General features: G+C 41.2%; 1 protein-coding gene across 1 annotated transcript in view; it reads right to left on the bottom strand.

Moving 5' to 3' along the window:
- Positions 1-19283, bottom strand: part of LOC118786673 (receptor-type tyrosine-protein phosphatase kappa-like) — a 125959-nt gene that overhangs the window by 18494 nt on the left and 88182 nt on the right. Inside the window, exons 8-15 of the mRNA XM_036541900.1 lie at positions 12640-12942; positions 12269-12378; positions 11587-11788; positions 10671-10776; positions 8042-8315; positions 7633-7669; positions 4358-4493; positions 481-510 (exon numbers count right to left, since the gene is read on the bottom strand). Coding sequence (XP_036397793.1) covers positions 481-510; positions 4358-4493; positions 7633-7669; positions 8042-8315; positions 10671-10776; positions 11587-11788; positions 12269-12378; positions 12640-12942 — 1198 coding nt within the window. The remainder of the gene's footprint in view (positions 1-480; positions 511-4357; positions 4494-7632; positions 7670-8041; positions 8316-10670; positions 10777-11586; positions 11789-12268; positions 12379-12639; positions 12943-19283) is intronic.

The following is a 19283-nucleotide window of genomic DNA, read 5'->3' as shown; positions in this document are numbered from 1 at the left end:
TCTTTTGCACCAACACCTGCTTGTAGCATAACTAATTAAATCAACTCAGTTTCAAATTATTTTCAAATTTGTACCTTCGATGTGTATGTGTTATGTGTTTCTTCCAAAACACAAATATGTTACTGACAAAGTGCCCCTTTTACCAGGTGGTTAGATGGATGTATGAAAGAAGACACACATACACACATACACACAGACAGACAGAAACACACACACACACCACAGGCATATGCTCACACACACAAACACGCACACACATACGCACACACACTAAGACATGACACAAGTGCAGCATTCTTTTTTCAAACAACACCACTTGTAGTTTTGATCTGGTCTGTGGAGGGTGTGAGTCGGTCAATGGTAAATTGCAGAGTTGATCTGAACGACACATGTTTTTTTTTTATTGAAAAAAGGATACTGCATCTTTAAAACACTACAGCACTAGTGAAGACGAGGGCGCTGTATTTGCGCTTTACTTACAGGTAATAGGAGTAAGAATAGTAGGTCCTCCTGGCCAGCATATCAGAGACAGCAGAATAAACACATACTGGTGAACGCATCGTGGGACTCCATTATATCAACAAAAGCAGAAAATAATTCAACTTTCCAATATTTTTGTGGTGGTTAGCATTTCAATCCATTTCTTAAATATGAATTACATGCAGTTAGAGTTTATTGGTCAGGCTATCCGGTTGTTTGCATAAAATAAATGAGACACGGCATGCAAGTTATCTTTGAATCATTTGAATTTGAATAGTGTTGTATATTTGAAAATTGGCTCATTTACTGGTAAAAGGAAGGGATTTAATCCGATTTCTCTTAACTGGGCAAATCCTTAACGCACCCTGTCATTACCGACATTATGGTGTATGATAATATCACATGCAGGTATGCCTATGGTGCATCAGCTACGACTCGGATGAAAAAGGCAACATATCACACCTAGCTGTTTATCATCTGAAAAGTACAGAACGCTCCAATCGGGAATTTTAAAGATGCAGTATCTTCTCAGTTCATGTCAGGTATTAGAACCACATTCTTTTTGTTTTATGCACAGAAATGATAGTGCTTATTTGATCAGGTAATTATAGTTGACAGTTCATCGTCAGCATTGGTTGCATGGTCCCATTTGTACACACTGGTAAGACGTATGGGGTGAACCCTTCTGAGCAGAGACCCTTCATCTATCACAACTCTTATGGGTCACTGTTATTTCTTCTAATACCTCTTATTTGTTAAGAGATTAAACATGGAATGCACAACCTTACCTCCAACACCCATGTTAGGCTTCAGAGTTTAGAATTTTTTTTTTTTTAAATTGTGCTTCCTGGCAACTTTTCCTGCAAATGTTCCCTTCATCTGAGGGTGACTTCATTGGCCTGTTTGTCTGTCATACTGAAGTGCTCCATTATGAACAGGCAGTTCAACCCATTTCAACCACTTTAGTGGAGCATGGGTCGTTACCACTCAATATCATGTGATGCTTGAAAAGTTTTTATTTAAACTAAGAAACAAATCAAAATTTAAAAAGCTAGGTCTGCTAAAAAGAATAAAAAAAAAAAATCAGTAAGAACATTCTGTCAACCAAACCTCTTGTTATTTTCAACTAAGCAAAACTCAGTTGTTTATGAAATGCTCAGCCTCACACAACAGTGCTTAAAGCCCTGCTGGCTACACAGGGAAAATGGGATTTAAAAAAAAACACTTAAACAGAATCACACATATAGCGCATGAACACATACAATTCAAAACCAACTGGAAGAATATTAATTACAGAGGAAAATGTGCCAATTTACACCCCGATAATCTTATTTTCAAAGACATCTGCTTCTATACTTGCAAAAGAAGCCATCAGTAATATAAATAAGCTGTCAAGTTAAGCACACTGCTGCTCCATGTCTTCTTTCAATCAAACCCACACGAGAAACCAATATATTTCCTTCAATGCAGACTTTTATCTCTTTCTTGAAGAAAAAAATATTTAAAAAACACTTCAAATCCATATAAAAGCCAGTTATTTTTCTGCCAAATGAGAGTGGGAGTGATCATTGTCAGGTAAGTCACATCTTAAACTGAACAAATCTTTTTTTTTTTCATTTTCCCCTGTTGCAATCTCTCTGAAGCATACAGTAATTCCTCACTCTCTCCATCTGATCTCCACAAAGCCAGCGTGGGCCAGTCTCTCCAGACAGAGAGGCCAGGGACAGCATGAAGAAAGAGAAGAGAAAGGGTAGACTGGAGAGAAGAGCACACACAGTCTGTAGGAGGAGATGACTGCAGTGAAGGTGCTCTGGCCCGGGGAAGGGTGCGACCAAACAGCGAAAAACGAGGCGAGAGACAGTGTTAAATTAGCAGAGGGACTTTGAAATTGTCCCTAATTGGCAGAATGTTGAGAGAGGCTTGGAGACCGTTCTGCCAATTAAGAGTCATTTGCCAGTGTTTTCACTCCCCGGCTGTTAGAGTCACAGCGTGACTGTCTTTCTGTGTCCCCAGGACTCTGTGTTTAAAAAAGCTCTCCACACGTTTCTGCCGTTCTGTGTCCACAAGTCTCTGTGTTAAAAAGCCCTCCACACATTACGCTGTATAAACATCCCTCTTTCATTGTCAGTTCAGTTAAACTGTCTCTCCTCCTGTCTCATCTGGACATGTTGTGTGTGTGTGTGTGTGTGTGTGTGTGTGGGCGTGCATATAAATGTGTGTCCCTTTGTATATTTGTGTGTGTTTATCTCTGGACCATGTAGGTGTTTGAAAACATAGGCCTGCTTTCATGAGTTTTTCATATACATATGAAATGACTGCTTGTGAAGTGAAACAGTGATAATTGTCATCTTTCTTGCATTAGACATTTGTTGAAAACAAATGAAAATGTGATTACTGAAGCACCACCCCTTTGACATTTAGTCCACTTGAAGACGGGTGTACAGAGTAGAAATTTTACTACCTTTCTGATTCCATTGAACTTAATGTAGAATGCACATAATGTGCATTGCACTTGTGTAAATGCAGTCAGTACTGTATATCTATAAGAGGACTGTTCCTATTATTCCTGAAAAACATAGCAGATGGCGAACAAGTGATTTTAAAATGTGCCCAGAAGATGGCAGCATTGGTCACATTAAAGCATAGCCAGGGCTACAATCACAGGTTGCCTTGTTTGCAAAAAAAAAAAAAAAATACTCAGCCGCATGTCCAACTTCTAATGCACTTTTATAAAAGTGTACTGCTTATCAGTCGATTCTCCTGAATTGTGTTTGAACTGGTTAGTGAGTTTGCTGGCTGTGTTTGGGTTAGTTGTGCTCAAGTGTATTGGTTGGTTTGTTTACTGGCCAACATTGGGCTCATTGGTTGGATAGTTGGCTGGCTGTGTTTTGGTTGGTTGGATTGATTGTTGGTGGAGTTTGACGCTCTGGGCCATGTCATTGTCTCTCTTGTGTCACAGATGGGGAAGAATGGTCATTAATTTGGTCACCGTGGTGAAGGAATGACTATTCAGACTGTATCCAGACAGCCCTCTCTGGTCAAACTCATCATTACAGCAGTTAAGAGCTTCACTGTGCTGTGTAAAGTGGTGATGAAGGAACTGGTCTAACCATTGGGTTGCAGGCTCCAATGGGAGGCACTGCTGGCCAATACAGTGAGGCACTCAACTGTAATTAAAGTTTTAAAAAACAACTTCAAAATATTTGGCTGTATAAATGCATTATATGTATACTCTATGGAAAAGGCCATCTGCTAAGCACGTAATCTACCAAGGTGAGCTCAATACATGTAAGGAAACAGCTCAGATTTCTGTGATCTGAGTGGGTAAAGGCATCAGTAAAACTTATTTCTATGTGTGTACTTGGGTACTTGTATTAGGAAATCAGTCTCTATAAGTCATTCTTTAAATAGCCATGAATTACAGTCATTTTCTATCACTTTAGCAGTTAATCAACACCCATCTTTCAAGAGGTCAAATCTTCTATTCTACCCATGACAGATACCTATCATAGAAATCTGTGTAAAACCTTTATTTGACTGGAGGTCAGTAATTCCACCCTAATCAATGGCAGGATATTGTTATTGCTAACACTACTCCAGTACTAATGCTAATGGTATGGGACTGCAGGGTGTTCCCAGACAGGGGAAATGTCTTTTACTTCTGATGGCTCTGGGATGGAAGTCTTGGCATGTCATACTCTTGCCTAGACTGAGTGCTCATAGAGTACATATCTGCGCGCACACACACACACACACACACACACACACACACATACACACACTCAACACTCAACACTCATTTACCAAAGCAATCTTACACTCAAAGAGAAGAGCTTACTGACATACAGTACGCTCACAGAGACATATACACACTCACCTCTTTTTCACCAGCAGGATGGCGAGGAGGAGGAGGAGGATGAAGACCAGCACTCCTGCCCCAATGCCAGCGATCTTCACCACTCTGTCAGTCTGCTTGGCCGGATCCGGAATCACCTCGGGCTCCTCGGTCGCCCCTGGAGACCAAAAACACACACAGCACACATAAGTCTACACTCATACACACACACACACACACACACACACAGACTTTAAGACAGAGTATCCACAGAACAGACCCTCTTCTGCTAAAGGGGTTTAAAACCGTTTAAACTGTGACACATCTAACGCTGTTGAAACATAAAAGTTTAGACTTACAAGAATAGTTTTTAACATGCCAAATTTTTACAAATAACAAAATGTTCTTCTTGAATCAAATACCCGTTGCTTAAAAATACTGCTGCATCCACACTGCACTTGCGCTGAACAGGGAATGGGCCGTAATACAGACATATTACTGGGTTCATCACACATGAAATATGGGGATCATCACTCATCAGCAGCACCTGTCAAAGTGACTAATGCACTGCCTCGGCGCAAACGAGTCCTTTCACAGCAGTTACAGCGAATGCACATAAAGCAAAAAAAAAAAAAACACTCCAGACACGACAGCACAAGGATTCCTACTGTCACACACATGAGAAGTGTTCACACCTCTGTTCCAGCAAATACCCCTCAATCCGTGAGGCGCACAGGTCCTCTCATTCAGGACCTCTCAGTATCACTTATGTCCCCCAATGAGACATTTACTAATGATAAACTAACGACAAGTGAGTACACATGCCTCCAAACTAACTGGCCATGATGGTGTTAAAGATACTGTGGTCTCATGTCCTCCAGTCTGGCTTTGCTTTATTAGTGATGGTTAATCCCTAGTTCATGGAGGCCTGGCAGACATAGGCTCCCAGGGGAAATGGGCAGGCACTTTTTTCACTGGGTTTATACTGTGATTGAATGCTGTGCTATGTAATAATGCTGCAGTAATTCTATAATGCTAATTAGTGGTTTGTTCATTTCTTTCTTAAGACTTGAATATATTTGTACCATCCTGTTCATTGTCCAAAATAAAATGTGTGTGTGTGTACGCACACACTCCAATCAGAAGTAGTATAAAACCCACATGAACATCTGTGTTAAAAGACAGACTGGAAAGCAAAACAGAGATGCAGGAGGGTGTAGCAGTCCAAAGCGTGTGGCTGCACGGCCAATAGAAATTCATTCCACCAATATGACCATATCTCCAGATCCATGTACACAACAGAACAAATGTATGGCAAACAAACACTGGACTCCATTAATGAAAATCTTTTTCTAGAATTGACACATAATGACCATGACTTTTGGGTACGGTACGACAGGAAGCAACACGCAAAGACAATTTTCACCAATGAATTTGGGGCTGGTTAATGTACTTTCAGACACTCCCCCTCCTCACGTATCAGCAGTACAAATGTTTCTGTCAGTCCTCATCCAATAAATTTACAGAGAAAAAAAACATCTAAGCAGGAATTCAAATGAAATTGGATTACACTGATTCGGAGATAAAATTCCCTGCCTGCAATGAAAATCCAGTTTCAAATTCCCGACAAAACAGGAAAGAAGTCTGTATCAAATGCGGTTTGAATTGCTTTTATGGTCTCCGGACCTGTTTTCCCAATCCGTGAATAGAAAACAATTATCGACAGGGCACCGAAAACCCTCCCTCTCAGATTCCATTAATCAGGTGTGAGCTCTCTGCTGACTCTGGAAAAATCCACACTTTGGATGTAATAGCAACCGCCCTCCCCTTGAGCCCCAAGGTACTTTACTTTAATTGCTCCTGAAAGAATCTGTCTGTCTGAATGGGACACAGTGTAAAACTGCACGCGTTGTAATCTGTAGAAGATAAGAGTTTCTGCTTAGTGTATAAGGCACATGATGTCATGTAGCCTAAAACGATGTTAAACCTGTTTCCCACAGCACCTAATTACCCCAATTAAAGGCAATTAGGTCTGCAGATCAGCTGTAGAGGACAACATTACACCTGCTCAAAAAAAAAACAAACAGTGATAAAAGGAACATTTCCGTTTAGCACATTATATCCTCTTAATCAGTGCTGTGGCTTTCTTATTCGAAGACAGAGCTGTTAACAGGCCTCGCCACTGAAAACAAATAATGTGTTTATCCTCTGCGTTTAAAGGGATCTGCGGCACATGTTGGGTGCACCTAAGGACTCGTCACAGTTAGAGGGAGTGCTGCTTTCTCCCACTGTCAGTGCACTGTACAGGGGGTTACACCTACAGATCTCAAATTTAGACTGGAATAAAGGTAAAGTGTGCCAGTAAAAGTCACACAACTCTTTGATATTCTTAAACTGTAAAAAAAAGGCAAATACCCTGCAATGTACAATTCCCTGGCTCTCCATGGACTCATGGTTGGTCAATTACATGAGTGGCATGTTAGTAACAAATCTGCATACATTTTGCATCAAGATAATTGATATTTATCTTGATGTTAAATCTGCTCCTATTATTGCATCCATATGGGATTATATTGCAACAAAAGATCTGCAAGCGTATTTTGTGAGGACATTATGGGAATGAGATGAGAGACTAGGACACAGCTTATGGAAATAAGACACGTGAATGCAGTCGTGCTCTGTAACTGAGATGCCATATGCTATTTGTAATAAAATAGACAGAGTTGCAGTGTCTGATGTAAACCATACCGAACATAAGAGAGAGCACTTTCATTATCAGGGGATTAAACCACAGAGAGAGGGGTAATGCGTGAGATCTGTTTGTGTAAACCCACATGACAGCGTTTGTCTTTTCTGTACCCTCCATTCAAATGCCAGTGGTATATTGTTATTTTTATGGAAATTGTATTATTTTTATGACTGTTCCCTCTTAATCATTTCAAAAGCCTACAAACAGGCTTAATAGAGAAGGACTAAGCTCTCTTTGTGAAATCCCTGGAGCTGGCGCGTCCCGCCTTCCCGTCTCCAAGGCCAAAGCTGTACGGCAGTACGGGGTGCTTTACAGTCCAAATATCACAGATAAGCTTTGCCTAAATCCAGCGCCCGCCTGCTCCCTATCCTCCTGGCTGAGTGACAGAAACAAAGAGAAGCGCAGATATTACCACACAGGAGTTCTGAATTGAGGGGTTGGGGGTGGAGATTGTTTGGGCACGGTAAGGGAAAAAAAAAACTGAATAGAAATGTAATAAAATGTCTCATTACAGAGAGATCTTACTGGGCCAAAGACAAAGAGTGGAAAAAATATAGATTTTTTTTACCTTTTGTTGCAAGTCTCAGACACTGAGTCTTTGTTTCCTGCAAAAAGACAGAAATAAAAGTAGGTAAATTGTTTTATGGACATAGGTCTTCACTATGAATCATCAGAAACAGAAGACAGAATTATTCTGCTGCAACACTGTGTCAAAGTGGCATTTCAGCCGTAAAAAATAATGAAAACCTACATTTGTGGCTTTTTTTTTAACTGCTGCTGCAAAATGTAGGAATGAATATTTCTGATCCTCAAAATGCAAACCAACTTGGACCAAAAAAAAAAGACACAAAAGAATACACATAACGCCTACTGAAGCAGGAAGGTATCTCGCAACAATCCATGAATGCCTCTTATAAATAAACATATTGTTTTCTTATACAAGGCACTGTACAAAGGATAAATGCAAACTGCCTGACCTTCTCCACGCTGCTGACCGCCTGGAAGTAAATGTTGTAGTTCTTCCTGGGGGCCAGCGGAGGATTCCAGAAGCCCTGGTAGGTCTTGTTGTCTCCCACGGTGAACGGCGAGGGCTCGGGGAGGTTGCTGGGCGGCAGCTCGGCGGCGAAGTAATAGGGTGAAGCGCCGCTGGAGGCGCTCTGATAAGACACAGGGACCTGGTAGCAGTCCACAGAGCTGGCCTCCCTCCGAGAGCGATGGGGATTTAACTCCTCCACCACGATCTGGTAGGAGCTGCGCAAGGAACACAACACCAGGGTGACTTTTATTCAGATTTATCTAGGTAAAAAGACGAAACTTTACTTTTGTATTCTACTGAAGCAGCACAATAGAACCCTTATCTTCATATTCTACTGCACCAGTAAAGATACTTTATCTTGATAGTCTACTGAACTAGTAAAGATTGAATCTATCTTTATATCCCGCTTTTTTCCCCAGTTCCCTCTCCAGATCGAAAGGAAGGTTCTTCATCAGTGGCTGTGTTTAATATTCCTTCAACGAAACGAACGCTCTGAGGAAAAATAATTATTTCAGTCGACTAGCCTGAGAGTGAATCAATAAGAAGAATGAAGAGGTCTCTCCTGGGAATGACCTGTCTGTGTTCCTCATTTAGTTTTCAGTGTCACTCAGGCATTTCCCTTCCCCAGAGCCCAGTGGATGCGGTAGAGATCCACGGGCAGCTGTCTAAATGTGACTTACTGAGCTTTCATTTGTGAAGCTGGAGAACCATGATCCTTTGCTTTCCCTGCGCAAGACACTGTGGTCAACAGAAGGGCTTCTAAGCCCTGCCAAATGACTACAGAGCGACTGTGCTCATTCTGAATCAGTACTTTCTTCATCTTTCATGACAGAACACACTAGCCACTTCTCCTGCCATGGCCTCCATTTCGATTCAGAGCCCTACAAACCTAACACACAAGCACCCACTCGGAAATACAGACACAAAATGTCCCCTTTGTCACCACAAATGATCCATTTTACAGAAGCACTCGGGACAAACTCATTATAAAAAAAACAGCTCATCTCACACACACTTTCAACCAATTAGCAAACTTCCTGCTAACCTGCCATGTATTTATCCTTTAGCTTTCAACAATTCTGTAGCTAACCAAGTGAATTTAGAGGATGCCTTTAATAATGAATGCAGAACAAGACTTCCAGAAGGCTGCAATCTGTCTGCTGCTCGCCCCTGAGTGTCCCTGCCTGCCATGTCTATCTTTAAAGCTGCAAGCGTACACAATCAAGCACCTTTCATGAACAGCCACCCCACGCGTGTGTCACTTCAGATTATCCCATCAGAGACAATATTCAGGAACACGCACGTCATTCCTCACAAAAGAGGAGGGTCGGGGGGTTCAGCACAATGTTAGCTGTCACTCTGCGCAGTGTGCTTCAGCAAGGTCAGAGAGCTCCATTCAGCACCGCCCTTTTCTATAATACATAACACCGGATTTATTAAATCAGACTTCTGACAAGAAGATTTCAGATTTTCCCACACTTCTGACAAGTTTATGAAAATGTGTCACATTGATGAGTTCACAGGAGAAAAATAAACACCAATCTTCTCTGAACTTCATTTCCCACAACTCAGTGGGAGATATCAGCTGGCATACAGTTGCTTGGCTGTGAGAGCCATACTCCAGCCCCATTTCCCAAAAACTCATTGTCTTCTAGTCTTTAAGGGCAAAGGTATTCAGTTTGGTTTGTTTCCTACACTACCCTGAAATATTGAGTGGTAGCAGGGAAGTCAGGAAGTGAAGACTACAGGCACTGGTGTAAATATTGATGGTGTAACCAGTGCAGTGCACCGGGGCCCAGAGGCTGTCAGGGGCCCATGTAGGCAGGCGATTTTTTGCTGCTTTTGCTGGTGCCTTTTTGCTGCAAATTACTTGTAATTGTGATAGCTATATATACCACCTTCCCACCTTGTGTATCACACTTACGGTTTTGAGTCATAGCCTATTTTTTACGTATTTTTATTTGTCCTTATTGAAATGTTCCAAAACTGCATGTTTTATTAAAAATAAATATTATTTCTGCCCACCACTTACTTAATTTGGTTGCTTTCTTCTCAAAAGTACGAAGGAAGGAGGCTTGCTGGGAGATGCTAATTTGTTTGTCCAATGACCTTGCCCCCTGTCATTTGTGATAACTTGCGTGGACGTTGTGACGTCAATTTTTCCTCAACGGTTCAACCTTTTAGCAAGAAGTAAGTGTAATTCAGCAAATGGACAGTAAGTTAGCAGCATAAATAATGTTTAGCAAGCCCAAACAAGAGAGTGGAACAGGATGGGTGTACTGTAAACTGATGAAATTAGACTGTTTTTTTTCCATGCTTCATCGAATGCTAATGATAGTAATGTTGACGTGCAGCCGGAGGCTAACCTTAGCGCTTGTGTTTGGGGTGGGGGGTGGGGGGGCCAAGAAAAAATATTTGCACCGGGGCCAATCACAATTATGTTACACTACAGACTATAGGGCAGTCAAAGAGCAATGTTAAATAAAGCTAGTTTGCAATGAGACTACCAGTGTGCTAAAGTGCAGGTGGTGTGAGCTGAACCAAACAGAACCAGGCTTGGACCCACTCACCTGATGGGGGCGCCTTTGGCCTGGGCTGGCTTGAGCAGGACAGTGATTGTGGTGGCGGTCTCATTCAGAAATGCCTCCAGGCCATCGTATTCTTCTAATGTGGGAGCTGGGGACAAAATGCACCACTGAAAGGAGAGCTCACAGACGGCCAAACTGAGGAAATGGAATGCCTATGATGAGGGCAATTGATAGTAAAGGGTACAAATTTGGAGCTCCGTGAGACCCATCATGCGGTGTTCTCTGCCATTAGTGAGAAAGAGGAGAAAAACCTCGACCCAGTACATTTATATCACCATGAAGGAAACCTCCCGCTCAGTAAATGTTTTCTAATGGACTTCATAATCACAGGGCATTTTTTATTTCCCTGGAAAAATGGATTTAAAGTAGCGAGCAGCAAACCATATTTTATGGCATCTTACCTACAATATATATCAAGCATTAAGTTTACTTGGAGCTAAAAGCAAATGGCTCTCATTTAAAAAGGTTACTGGCTTCTTGTGCTATTAAGCAATATGTCAGAAAGCTTGGACATTCGCTCGCCTCCTCACTTTGATAACTCCTACTGCACAGTGCATCATGTTCTGTCATCTAATGATTGCCTCTGTTGTCATTTCAACTCATTTCAAATAAATTCCACCTGAAAACACTAATAAACACTGACCTCCTCTACAATTAGGAATAAAATCATGTGGTCTAGTGAATCATCAACATGTTTTCAGAGTGAGGATGTTAGAGAGGACACAGTACACTTGTGCCTGTTCACGACATCATAATGGTCACAATAAAGAGAAATTCACTGTGCAAAGCTATAGCACTCTACTCCAGAAGGCTTAGAAGCTTACACATCGCACTCACACATGTTCACGCACACGTGCACACCTGTAAACGCACGCACACATACAGGTAAAGGTCATACCGGAGATGTTGGTGGTGACGTTGAGGGTGGTAGGCGGGCCGAAGCCCTTGACGGTGCTGGCACGGATGCTGAACTGGTAGGTGGTGCCGGGGTGCAGCTGGGGGAAAACGTGGTGAGAGGCGTTCCAGGGCAGGGACACGGTCAGGGGGGGCTGCAGGAGAGGCACCGAAGGGTCGAAGGACCGCACGCTGCTGTAGCTGATCTGGGTTTCAACACAGAAGAAAAGAGGATTTTCTGTGGATACTCAAAAATCACAGAGGGTAGTGAATCTAAAGATGCTTTAAGACAAAGGGATCTTACTAGCTTATGGCTTAACACTAGAGCAGAATATGATTGATTACTCATGACTTACTATAGTAACTGTTGATGAAACTAATGCCTAAGAAACTGAATCAATATCTAGAATCAGTTTTAAACTTTATTTTAATAAACATTACATATACACATGAAGCACTCCACAGAGCTGTGGGTCAGGTGTCAGAGAACGATGCCAGAGACAGAGTTAGAGGGTTTGGTGTGGGTCTTAATACCTCATACTGAGTCAGAGAAAAGGGTCAGAGAACTTGGTGTGAGTCTCAGTTGTTCATACTGAGTCAGCCACAGTCAGAGAGATTGGTGTGAGTCTCAGCACCTCGTACTGAGTCAGACACAGAGTCAGAGAGCTCGGGATGAGTCTCAGTACCTCATACTGGGTGATGATACCATTGGGCTCTAGTGGTTCCTTCCAGTGCAGGAATATGCGGTCTTCAAAGGGAGTGGCCTTCATGGATCGGCTGGGGACAGCACTGGGCACTGCATCAGGAGACATGGGAGTATGAGCTCATACCCAGAAGGCTGCAGGTTCCAATCCTTGATAAGGTGCTGTTTTTTGTCCAGTCTTTTTCTTTTGATCAGAGTGGCTCAAACATTCTAAAGTGTTAAGCTGGACAAATAAAGCATTGATTTATTACACATACAAGAAGCACTGAGTTGTTAAGTGCTTTTGATGCGTCCAACTAAAGCCTTTCCCTGGGGTTCATGCTGGAACGCTTACTGGCTGATAAAGTGACCCACCGTCCTCATCTGTGTGGATGACCACCTCGTCGCTCTCCTTGCGTCCCTCTGGGTTGGTGAGGATCATCTTCAGGGTGACGTTGGTGTTGGGCGGCAGGTTCCCCACCACATGACGTGGCGCTTTTGGGTCCATGTCCAGGCAGTCTGCCTTAGTCTGGTTGTTGGCGCCGTGGTAATGGTAGCAGATGGTGAGGTTGAAGGTGTGGCAGCGAGTGATGTTGTAGCCCAGGGACTCCCAGTCCACTACTATGAAGCGGGCCTGAGTCTCTGCGATCTTTAGGCTCTTTGGGGTCCGCATCGGTTCTGGAGGACAGGGAGAAACAAAGCAGCCCAAATGTGAGCATGGCATGATAGTGCACATGTTACGTGTCCTTATTGAGGGTTACGTTATATCGCTACATTCAACACACATACTGATGGTTGTATTATGTTACATTACATTATTATATTTAATGAACATCTCGTTGCTGAGGCTTAAGTTTCATAATATTTGTTATGAATGCAGAGACCTACATCCACAGCAACTAGCACAATTCACATACGCTGGGTATTAACTGAAAAACGATACACGACTTATTCAAGGATGCAAGTATTTCACCTTGGATTCTAACTTCAAACCTGTACTCCTGGCAGGTATTTTTTAGTTTTAGGTAACTATGAGTGACAGGTAGCCTTCCTCCTCTTCAGTAAATCATCATCACACACTGATCCACTGATTGATATTAGCGACAGGGAAACACAAAAGACTGTCACACTCGGAGCTGTGACACTTAGAGAACAGATACCGGAGGGCTGACCAATGGGACGCTCCAATTGTCAAAACTCATCTTTAAGAGCTACTAAATTAGCCAATGCATCAACCTGGAAGAGAGTCAATATAACTGGACCTGCAATCATTCATCCCAGAAAGTCGTGCTGGGCACTAATTACCCTAACAGTCCATTTAGCATCACACGAAAGCAGTGATGCAAACACTGCCCCCGTCTCATCATGTTCACGCTGGCTCCAACTACAGCCACTGCCTGCTCCTGAGACTTTTCCTCCCCTAATTCAATTGCCCAGTTCTGGCCAGAGGCAGATGGGTTTCCCCCTTTGAGCTAGGCTCTCCTCAAGGTTGCTTCCTTTTAGCTAGGGAATTTTTCCTTGCCACTGTTGCCGTAGGCTCTCTCTTAGGTGCCAAGGCATGGGATCTCTGTAAAGCTGCTTTGTGACACCTTCCCTTTGTAAAAAGCATTACACAAATAAAATTGAATTGAATTGGAGTGAATAGAAGCAGTGGAAGATTCAAAGATGGCTTTGTGATGATTACCCTTGGTTTTACAAGTTTATTGGCACACATTGTCTGTGATCTAAATAATAGCTGCCATGAGACAATTAAATTGCAGCCTTTCCATCTAATGCACATTCTTTAAATAACCAGCGAATAGGCACCGCATTTGCACAAAATGATGTCCTACCGCTTATCTGATTCGCTTGTTTGTTCCTTTCCATGGCCAACACCCTTACCTAGCGAAAATAACACAGCCTTCAATACACAAAAAAATGTATACCACTGAGTATTTACTGAAGCAGGTTATGTAAGTTTCTCACGGGTGCAGTAAGGGTCCAAGGGTATAAGAATCATTTAAAGTTCAATGTGAGGGTCACAAAGGGGGCTGTAAAGATGATACTGATTGAAGAGTCTTTATGATCAAGCGTCCTTACACTTCAGCTACATACGTCTTCATACATGGAAAACTGTATTTTGTACTGTGAATTCTAACATGCTTAATATGCAAGTCTGCACAATTTTTTCTAATAACCTAGTCTAATTTGAGAACTCCAAGAGCTGCCATCATTCAGTATGTTAATATATCATTTACACTGAGTGTCATTGTATGGGGCTGCAGTAGATCTTTGACGTTATTATGCAGATTAATTGGATTTGTTTGCACTTGTGGACTCTTACATTTTGCTTCCATAAATTGTATCATTGTAATACATTTATTGCCTCACTAATTAATGTTGTAATCAGAGTTGTGATGCACAGAATGTCTTAATACAAAGAGGGATGTTTGTACTAGCTGATAAATAATATCTCTGTCTGATAGAATACATGCAGCTCTATTAGCAAAATTTAAAATCTTCCCTTTTACAAAATGTAAAATCTGAAAAAAATTAAATTAAGGTCAATTTGTTGAGATTTTCTGTTCTCTAATATTTTATATTATGTATTTAATTCCTTCATAATCTCTTTAAAATGATACATCAGCCCAAAGACAGAGGGGTTGTTAACACGCGATTTAGACCGCTTGTATGAATATTACGACTGCCACATTAGTCAGTGTAAGGGCACTGCAACTCTGAACACCATGAGGAGGAGGACTCAAGGCGGCAAATTCTCATTTGAGGGAATGAAGGTTTGAAATATAATTTCCTCTCCATCTTGTCCAGTATTTACACACGGTATGAGTTCTGTGCCCTCCAGGGCAGAGGCACAAATGATATTTGACAGAATGATTACGATCTATCCTGCAAACGCAAACTTAACATTTACATTTAAATTGCAGCTGACTGACATACATCAGATGCATTTACAAACACACTCTAAAATCATTTCTATTTTGTGCAATGATGCAATACAAAATACGCCAACACATACATAAGGTAAATAACAGCATGTAGATATTTAATACGTCATTTTCTGTGATTAGTGCATCGGTGTAGTAGCAAATAGCACATCTACCGGGAGGTTTTTCCTCAAGTGTCTACAGGTGATATGCAATAGAAGAACCTGTTCACCTGCTGGCTGCTCTTGACAGTTGAAGCATTTAATAAATATCCAGAGAATGGAGTGAACAAAATTCAATTTCTTCCCCTTTCGCCTTGGAGCCCATGACAGAGTTCAATACCACAGCCTTTTCTGCAGACAACTTTCACTCACTCAGAGTTAATTGCACAAATACAAGCGATGGAAAAGCAAAAAGGAATGCTAAAAAGGTGAAAACACACATCTCCCGTAGGTCCATTTTACCCTGCTGTCACTCACCTGGTAGGGAACAAAAACATTTAGGAAAAGCAATGACGAGATGCCTTTTTTGTAGATTTACTCGTGCCCAAAGACTAATAAATCTCGACATTTAGGAAAAGGCTTTTTCATTCGACAAAATAATAATAAAAACAAAAAAAACAAAAAAAAAAAAAAAAACAGAAAAACTGTGAAGGATGATTGATCAGTCTCTGGCTGGCCATTTGCATTTTATTTTAATGAAAACTTTCACATTTGTCCTATAAATGGTTGTGGTGAAAAGTTGAACTAAATGACAAATTATTTGGAACAACTAGACAGTCAAAGTTTAAGATATCTAAAAAACATAGTCTTTGAGGATGATTTCTGGTAATTGATATTTAAAAATGTCTAATTTTCTAAATGTATCCTATAAATATATAAACTTTCATAAACACATTTACTTGAACAAACTGTTTATTAATTTCTTCTTAAAAACTTGGCACCTCTATGATTAATCAGAATTTTTGCAAATATAGAACATTTGTGCAAGAGGGAAGGTTGTATCACAATGCATTCATATGAAAGTCATTAGTGTATTTAGACATCTGGAAACTGCTCGACTGAATTTATCAATAAAGGATTTGATTTACTAGGACCATATGCAGTGATTATACCACTGGTGTAACTATAAGCAACATGGTACGGCAGGCAGTGTAAAACGGGAAGTGTAATAAGATGAGTAGAATTCCCATTAATCAAAGAATATAAGTCTTTGACACAATTTAACAAAGTCCTTATCTGTATGATGCCAGGCAGGCCTTTGTGCTTAAAGGAAACCAGGTATGCAAAAGCATGATACCAGGAAACACTACTGGAAAAACTATGGGGAATTTATCTATCAGGTGGTGTTAGCCTGCAAGCAATCTAAAGTAGTAAGGCAAAGTTTGCTCTCTTTTAGCAGCTAGCTGACTTATTAATTACCAATTACTATGATTATCAGCCCTTTCCCATAAACAGAAGAAATAATATAACAACTAAATTTAAAAAAAATTCTTTAATAAAATTTGGAATGCCCAATTCTTTTTGTACATCTTCTTCCAATTTGGAAAGCACAGCTATGTCACAGACAAAGCCTCAGATCACTGCAGCCTCCTCTGGCAATCCTGGATGGCAAAGATGTACACGTGCTCTCCTCCGAAAAACATGATGTCACTGCCGCTTCTTTACACACCGCTGTTCCAATGCCAACCTATTGCACATATGAGTTGGAAGAAGACACTTCATGTGCAGCTTTATGTGTGAAGATTACAGGTACAGGTCATACTCTCCAATCCAGAGCTTCGTGAGGGCATATACAGCAAACCACAGCTTTGAGGCAATACTCTCCAATCCAGAGCTTTGTGAGGCCATACTCTCAAATCCAGAGCTTTGTGAGGCCATACTCTCCAATCCAGAGCTTTGTGAGGGCATACTCTCCAATCCAAAGCTTTGTGAGGCCATACTCTCCAATCCAGAGCTTTGTGAGGCCATACTCTCCAATCCAGAGCTTTGTGAGGCCATACTCTCCAATCCAGAGCTTTGTGAGGGCATACATTCTTCAAGCAGATACAGAGTCCTCTCAGAATGTTTCCTCCTTAGCCACAAAACTGTGCTGAATAGTAATGGGATCTTTGCCATATTCAATAATCTTTAACCCAAATCTCAGACTTCAGAATAGTCGATATCAAAAGATCCTGTTTCATCCTAGAAGGGCTCTCAGCAGGAGGAAGGCACAGGCCCAGATTCAATCTAACTGCAATTTACTGTCCTTAACTTTGGCTGGTTCATTTCCCCGGTGGAGCACTGCTGTTGTACCCATGGGCAAGGTACTTAACCCAAAATTGCTGTATAAATGGATAATGTAAAAATAGTAAGCTATCTCAGTGGCTTTGGATAAGAGTGTCTAGCCAAGCAACTGTAATGTAAAGCATTTTTTTTAATATTAACACAATGTCAGTTCAACTAAAATGAACAACAAACATGTGAGGATTGAACAAATGAAACACTTTCTGTTACTGGCAATTAAGGACAAAGTGCATTTGAGTTAGACTGAATCTGGGCCAAACTGCCAGAATAATAAGTGGAAATGCCTTTCACTGGCCGAACGACCTCATCACAGAACCCATTTCTGTGCATCATAACAGAGTTGTTTCTGTACATGATCACAGGTCTGCTTTCGTGCATCATCACAGAACCTTCTGTGTATCACATCAAAGAGATGATCTGTGAGTGGAAAAACTGCAATGGGAAAAAGAGGCAAACAAAAGAAAAAACATCCTTGACATCTTCTATCAATTCAAATGTCAAGTCAGTGATATGCAGCCTCTGAAATGCAATGCTTTCTATTCCCCTGGCCTTGCTGCCCCCAACACCCCCCTCCCCCCCTCACACACACACACAGCAGCCATATTTGCATGAGAAACAAAATCCTGTCTCTCCCCCTTCAGAGGTGTTTATTCCATTGCTGTGGATCGTGATTAACAGCTTGTGTACCCTTGAGTGTTGATCAATAGCCGTGAAGTCCTGCATTAACGTTAGAGATAAGACATCCCTCTATAATAAATTCCATCGATTTGAACAGCTTAGACACTTAAATCCCCATGCATTTTTCAAAGCTTAAATTAAAAGCCGATATATGGCGTTGAAGGAGCCAAAGTGCCAGAGTGTTTTGAAAGGGGTGACCTCCCTTAGCTTGTTTCTCCAAATAAACAGCTACTCAGAAAATGAAAAACATGTTTAAATAGTAGTGCCTTACTCTAAGGGCAGAGCAATGATTTATTTCTGAACTGTGATTTTCAATTTCATTATAGTCTATTATATTTACTTTACATTAAATTGTACAGTTAAGTGAGCATTTATTTGAAAGCTCTGCCTTCTCTCTGCCCATTGATCGACAATGCTATTGTGCACTACAGTCTTCCATTCATTCATCCACCCATGCATTCATGTTCACTCATTCACCCATTCATTCAACAGTAGAGCAAATGTTGCTCCCCTGGGAGTACATTGTCCCTTGATTGCTACAGCCCCTGTGATATCACTGCAACACCTGTATCACAATATCTGCCACGGGGAATGATCTGCTACAGGGTTTCCTCGTACTTTTTTCCAGGGGCACTCTTGATCACTTAAAAACCTGAAGTGTTTCCCTGATTTTGTCTTTAAAAATGACTTCAAAACAGGGATGGAAACAGACAGCGTCACATCACGATGTTCAAGTCTGATCATGAAAGTGATTCAGTTAAAATGCAGCTTGGTGGAATTTCCCGCCTCTTTCCACAAACTAATTGAGCCAAAATGACCCAAGAGAACTACTTTGTCCAATAGATGAAAATTTACTTCGCCTTCTTACAGTATCCATCTGGATTAAGTGACTTGATCCAGCCAATATATGGCTTCTCAGATATAAACATTCCAAAAGGAAATGAGGTGAAACATGCTGTACGGACTGTCTAAATATGAGGATAAACTGGAAAGCTTGAGAAAATACATAAATGCCTTTATCAGTGACATACAATGCGACTGCATTAAAAAAAAGAAACCATGAAGATGCAATAGGTTTGATTTTGAAAGATGAGTGCCATTTTCTTTCCATTTGTGTGCAGAAGACCCAAAA

This window comes from Megalops cyprinoides, chromosome 12 (assembly GCF_013368585.1).
Source record: "Megalops cyprinoides isolate fMegCyp1 chromosome 12, fMegCyp1.pri, whole genome shotgun sequence".
NCBI classification, from domain to species: Eukaryota; Metazoa; Chordata; class Actinopteri; order Elopiformes; family Megalopidae; genus Megalops; species Megalops cyprinoides.
The sequence above is the reverse complement of the archived record's forward strand: the minus strand, read 5'-3'. Positions and strand labels throughout refer to the sequence as shown.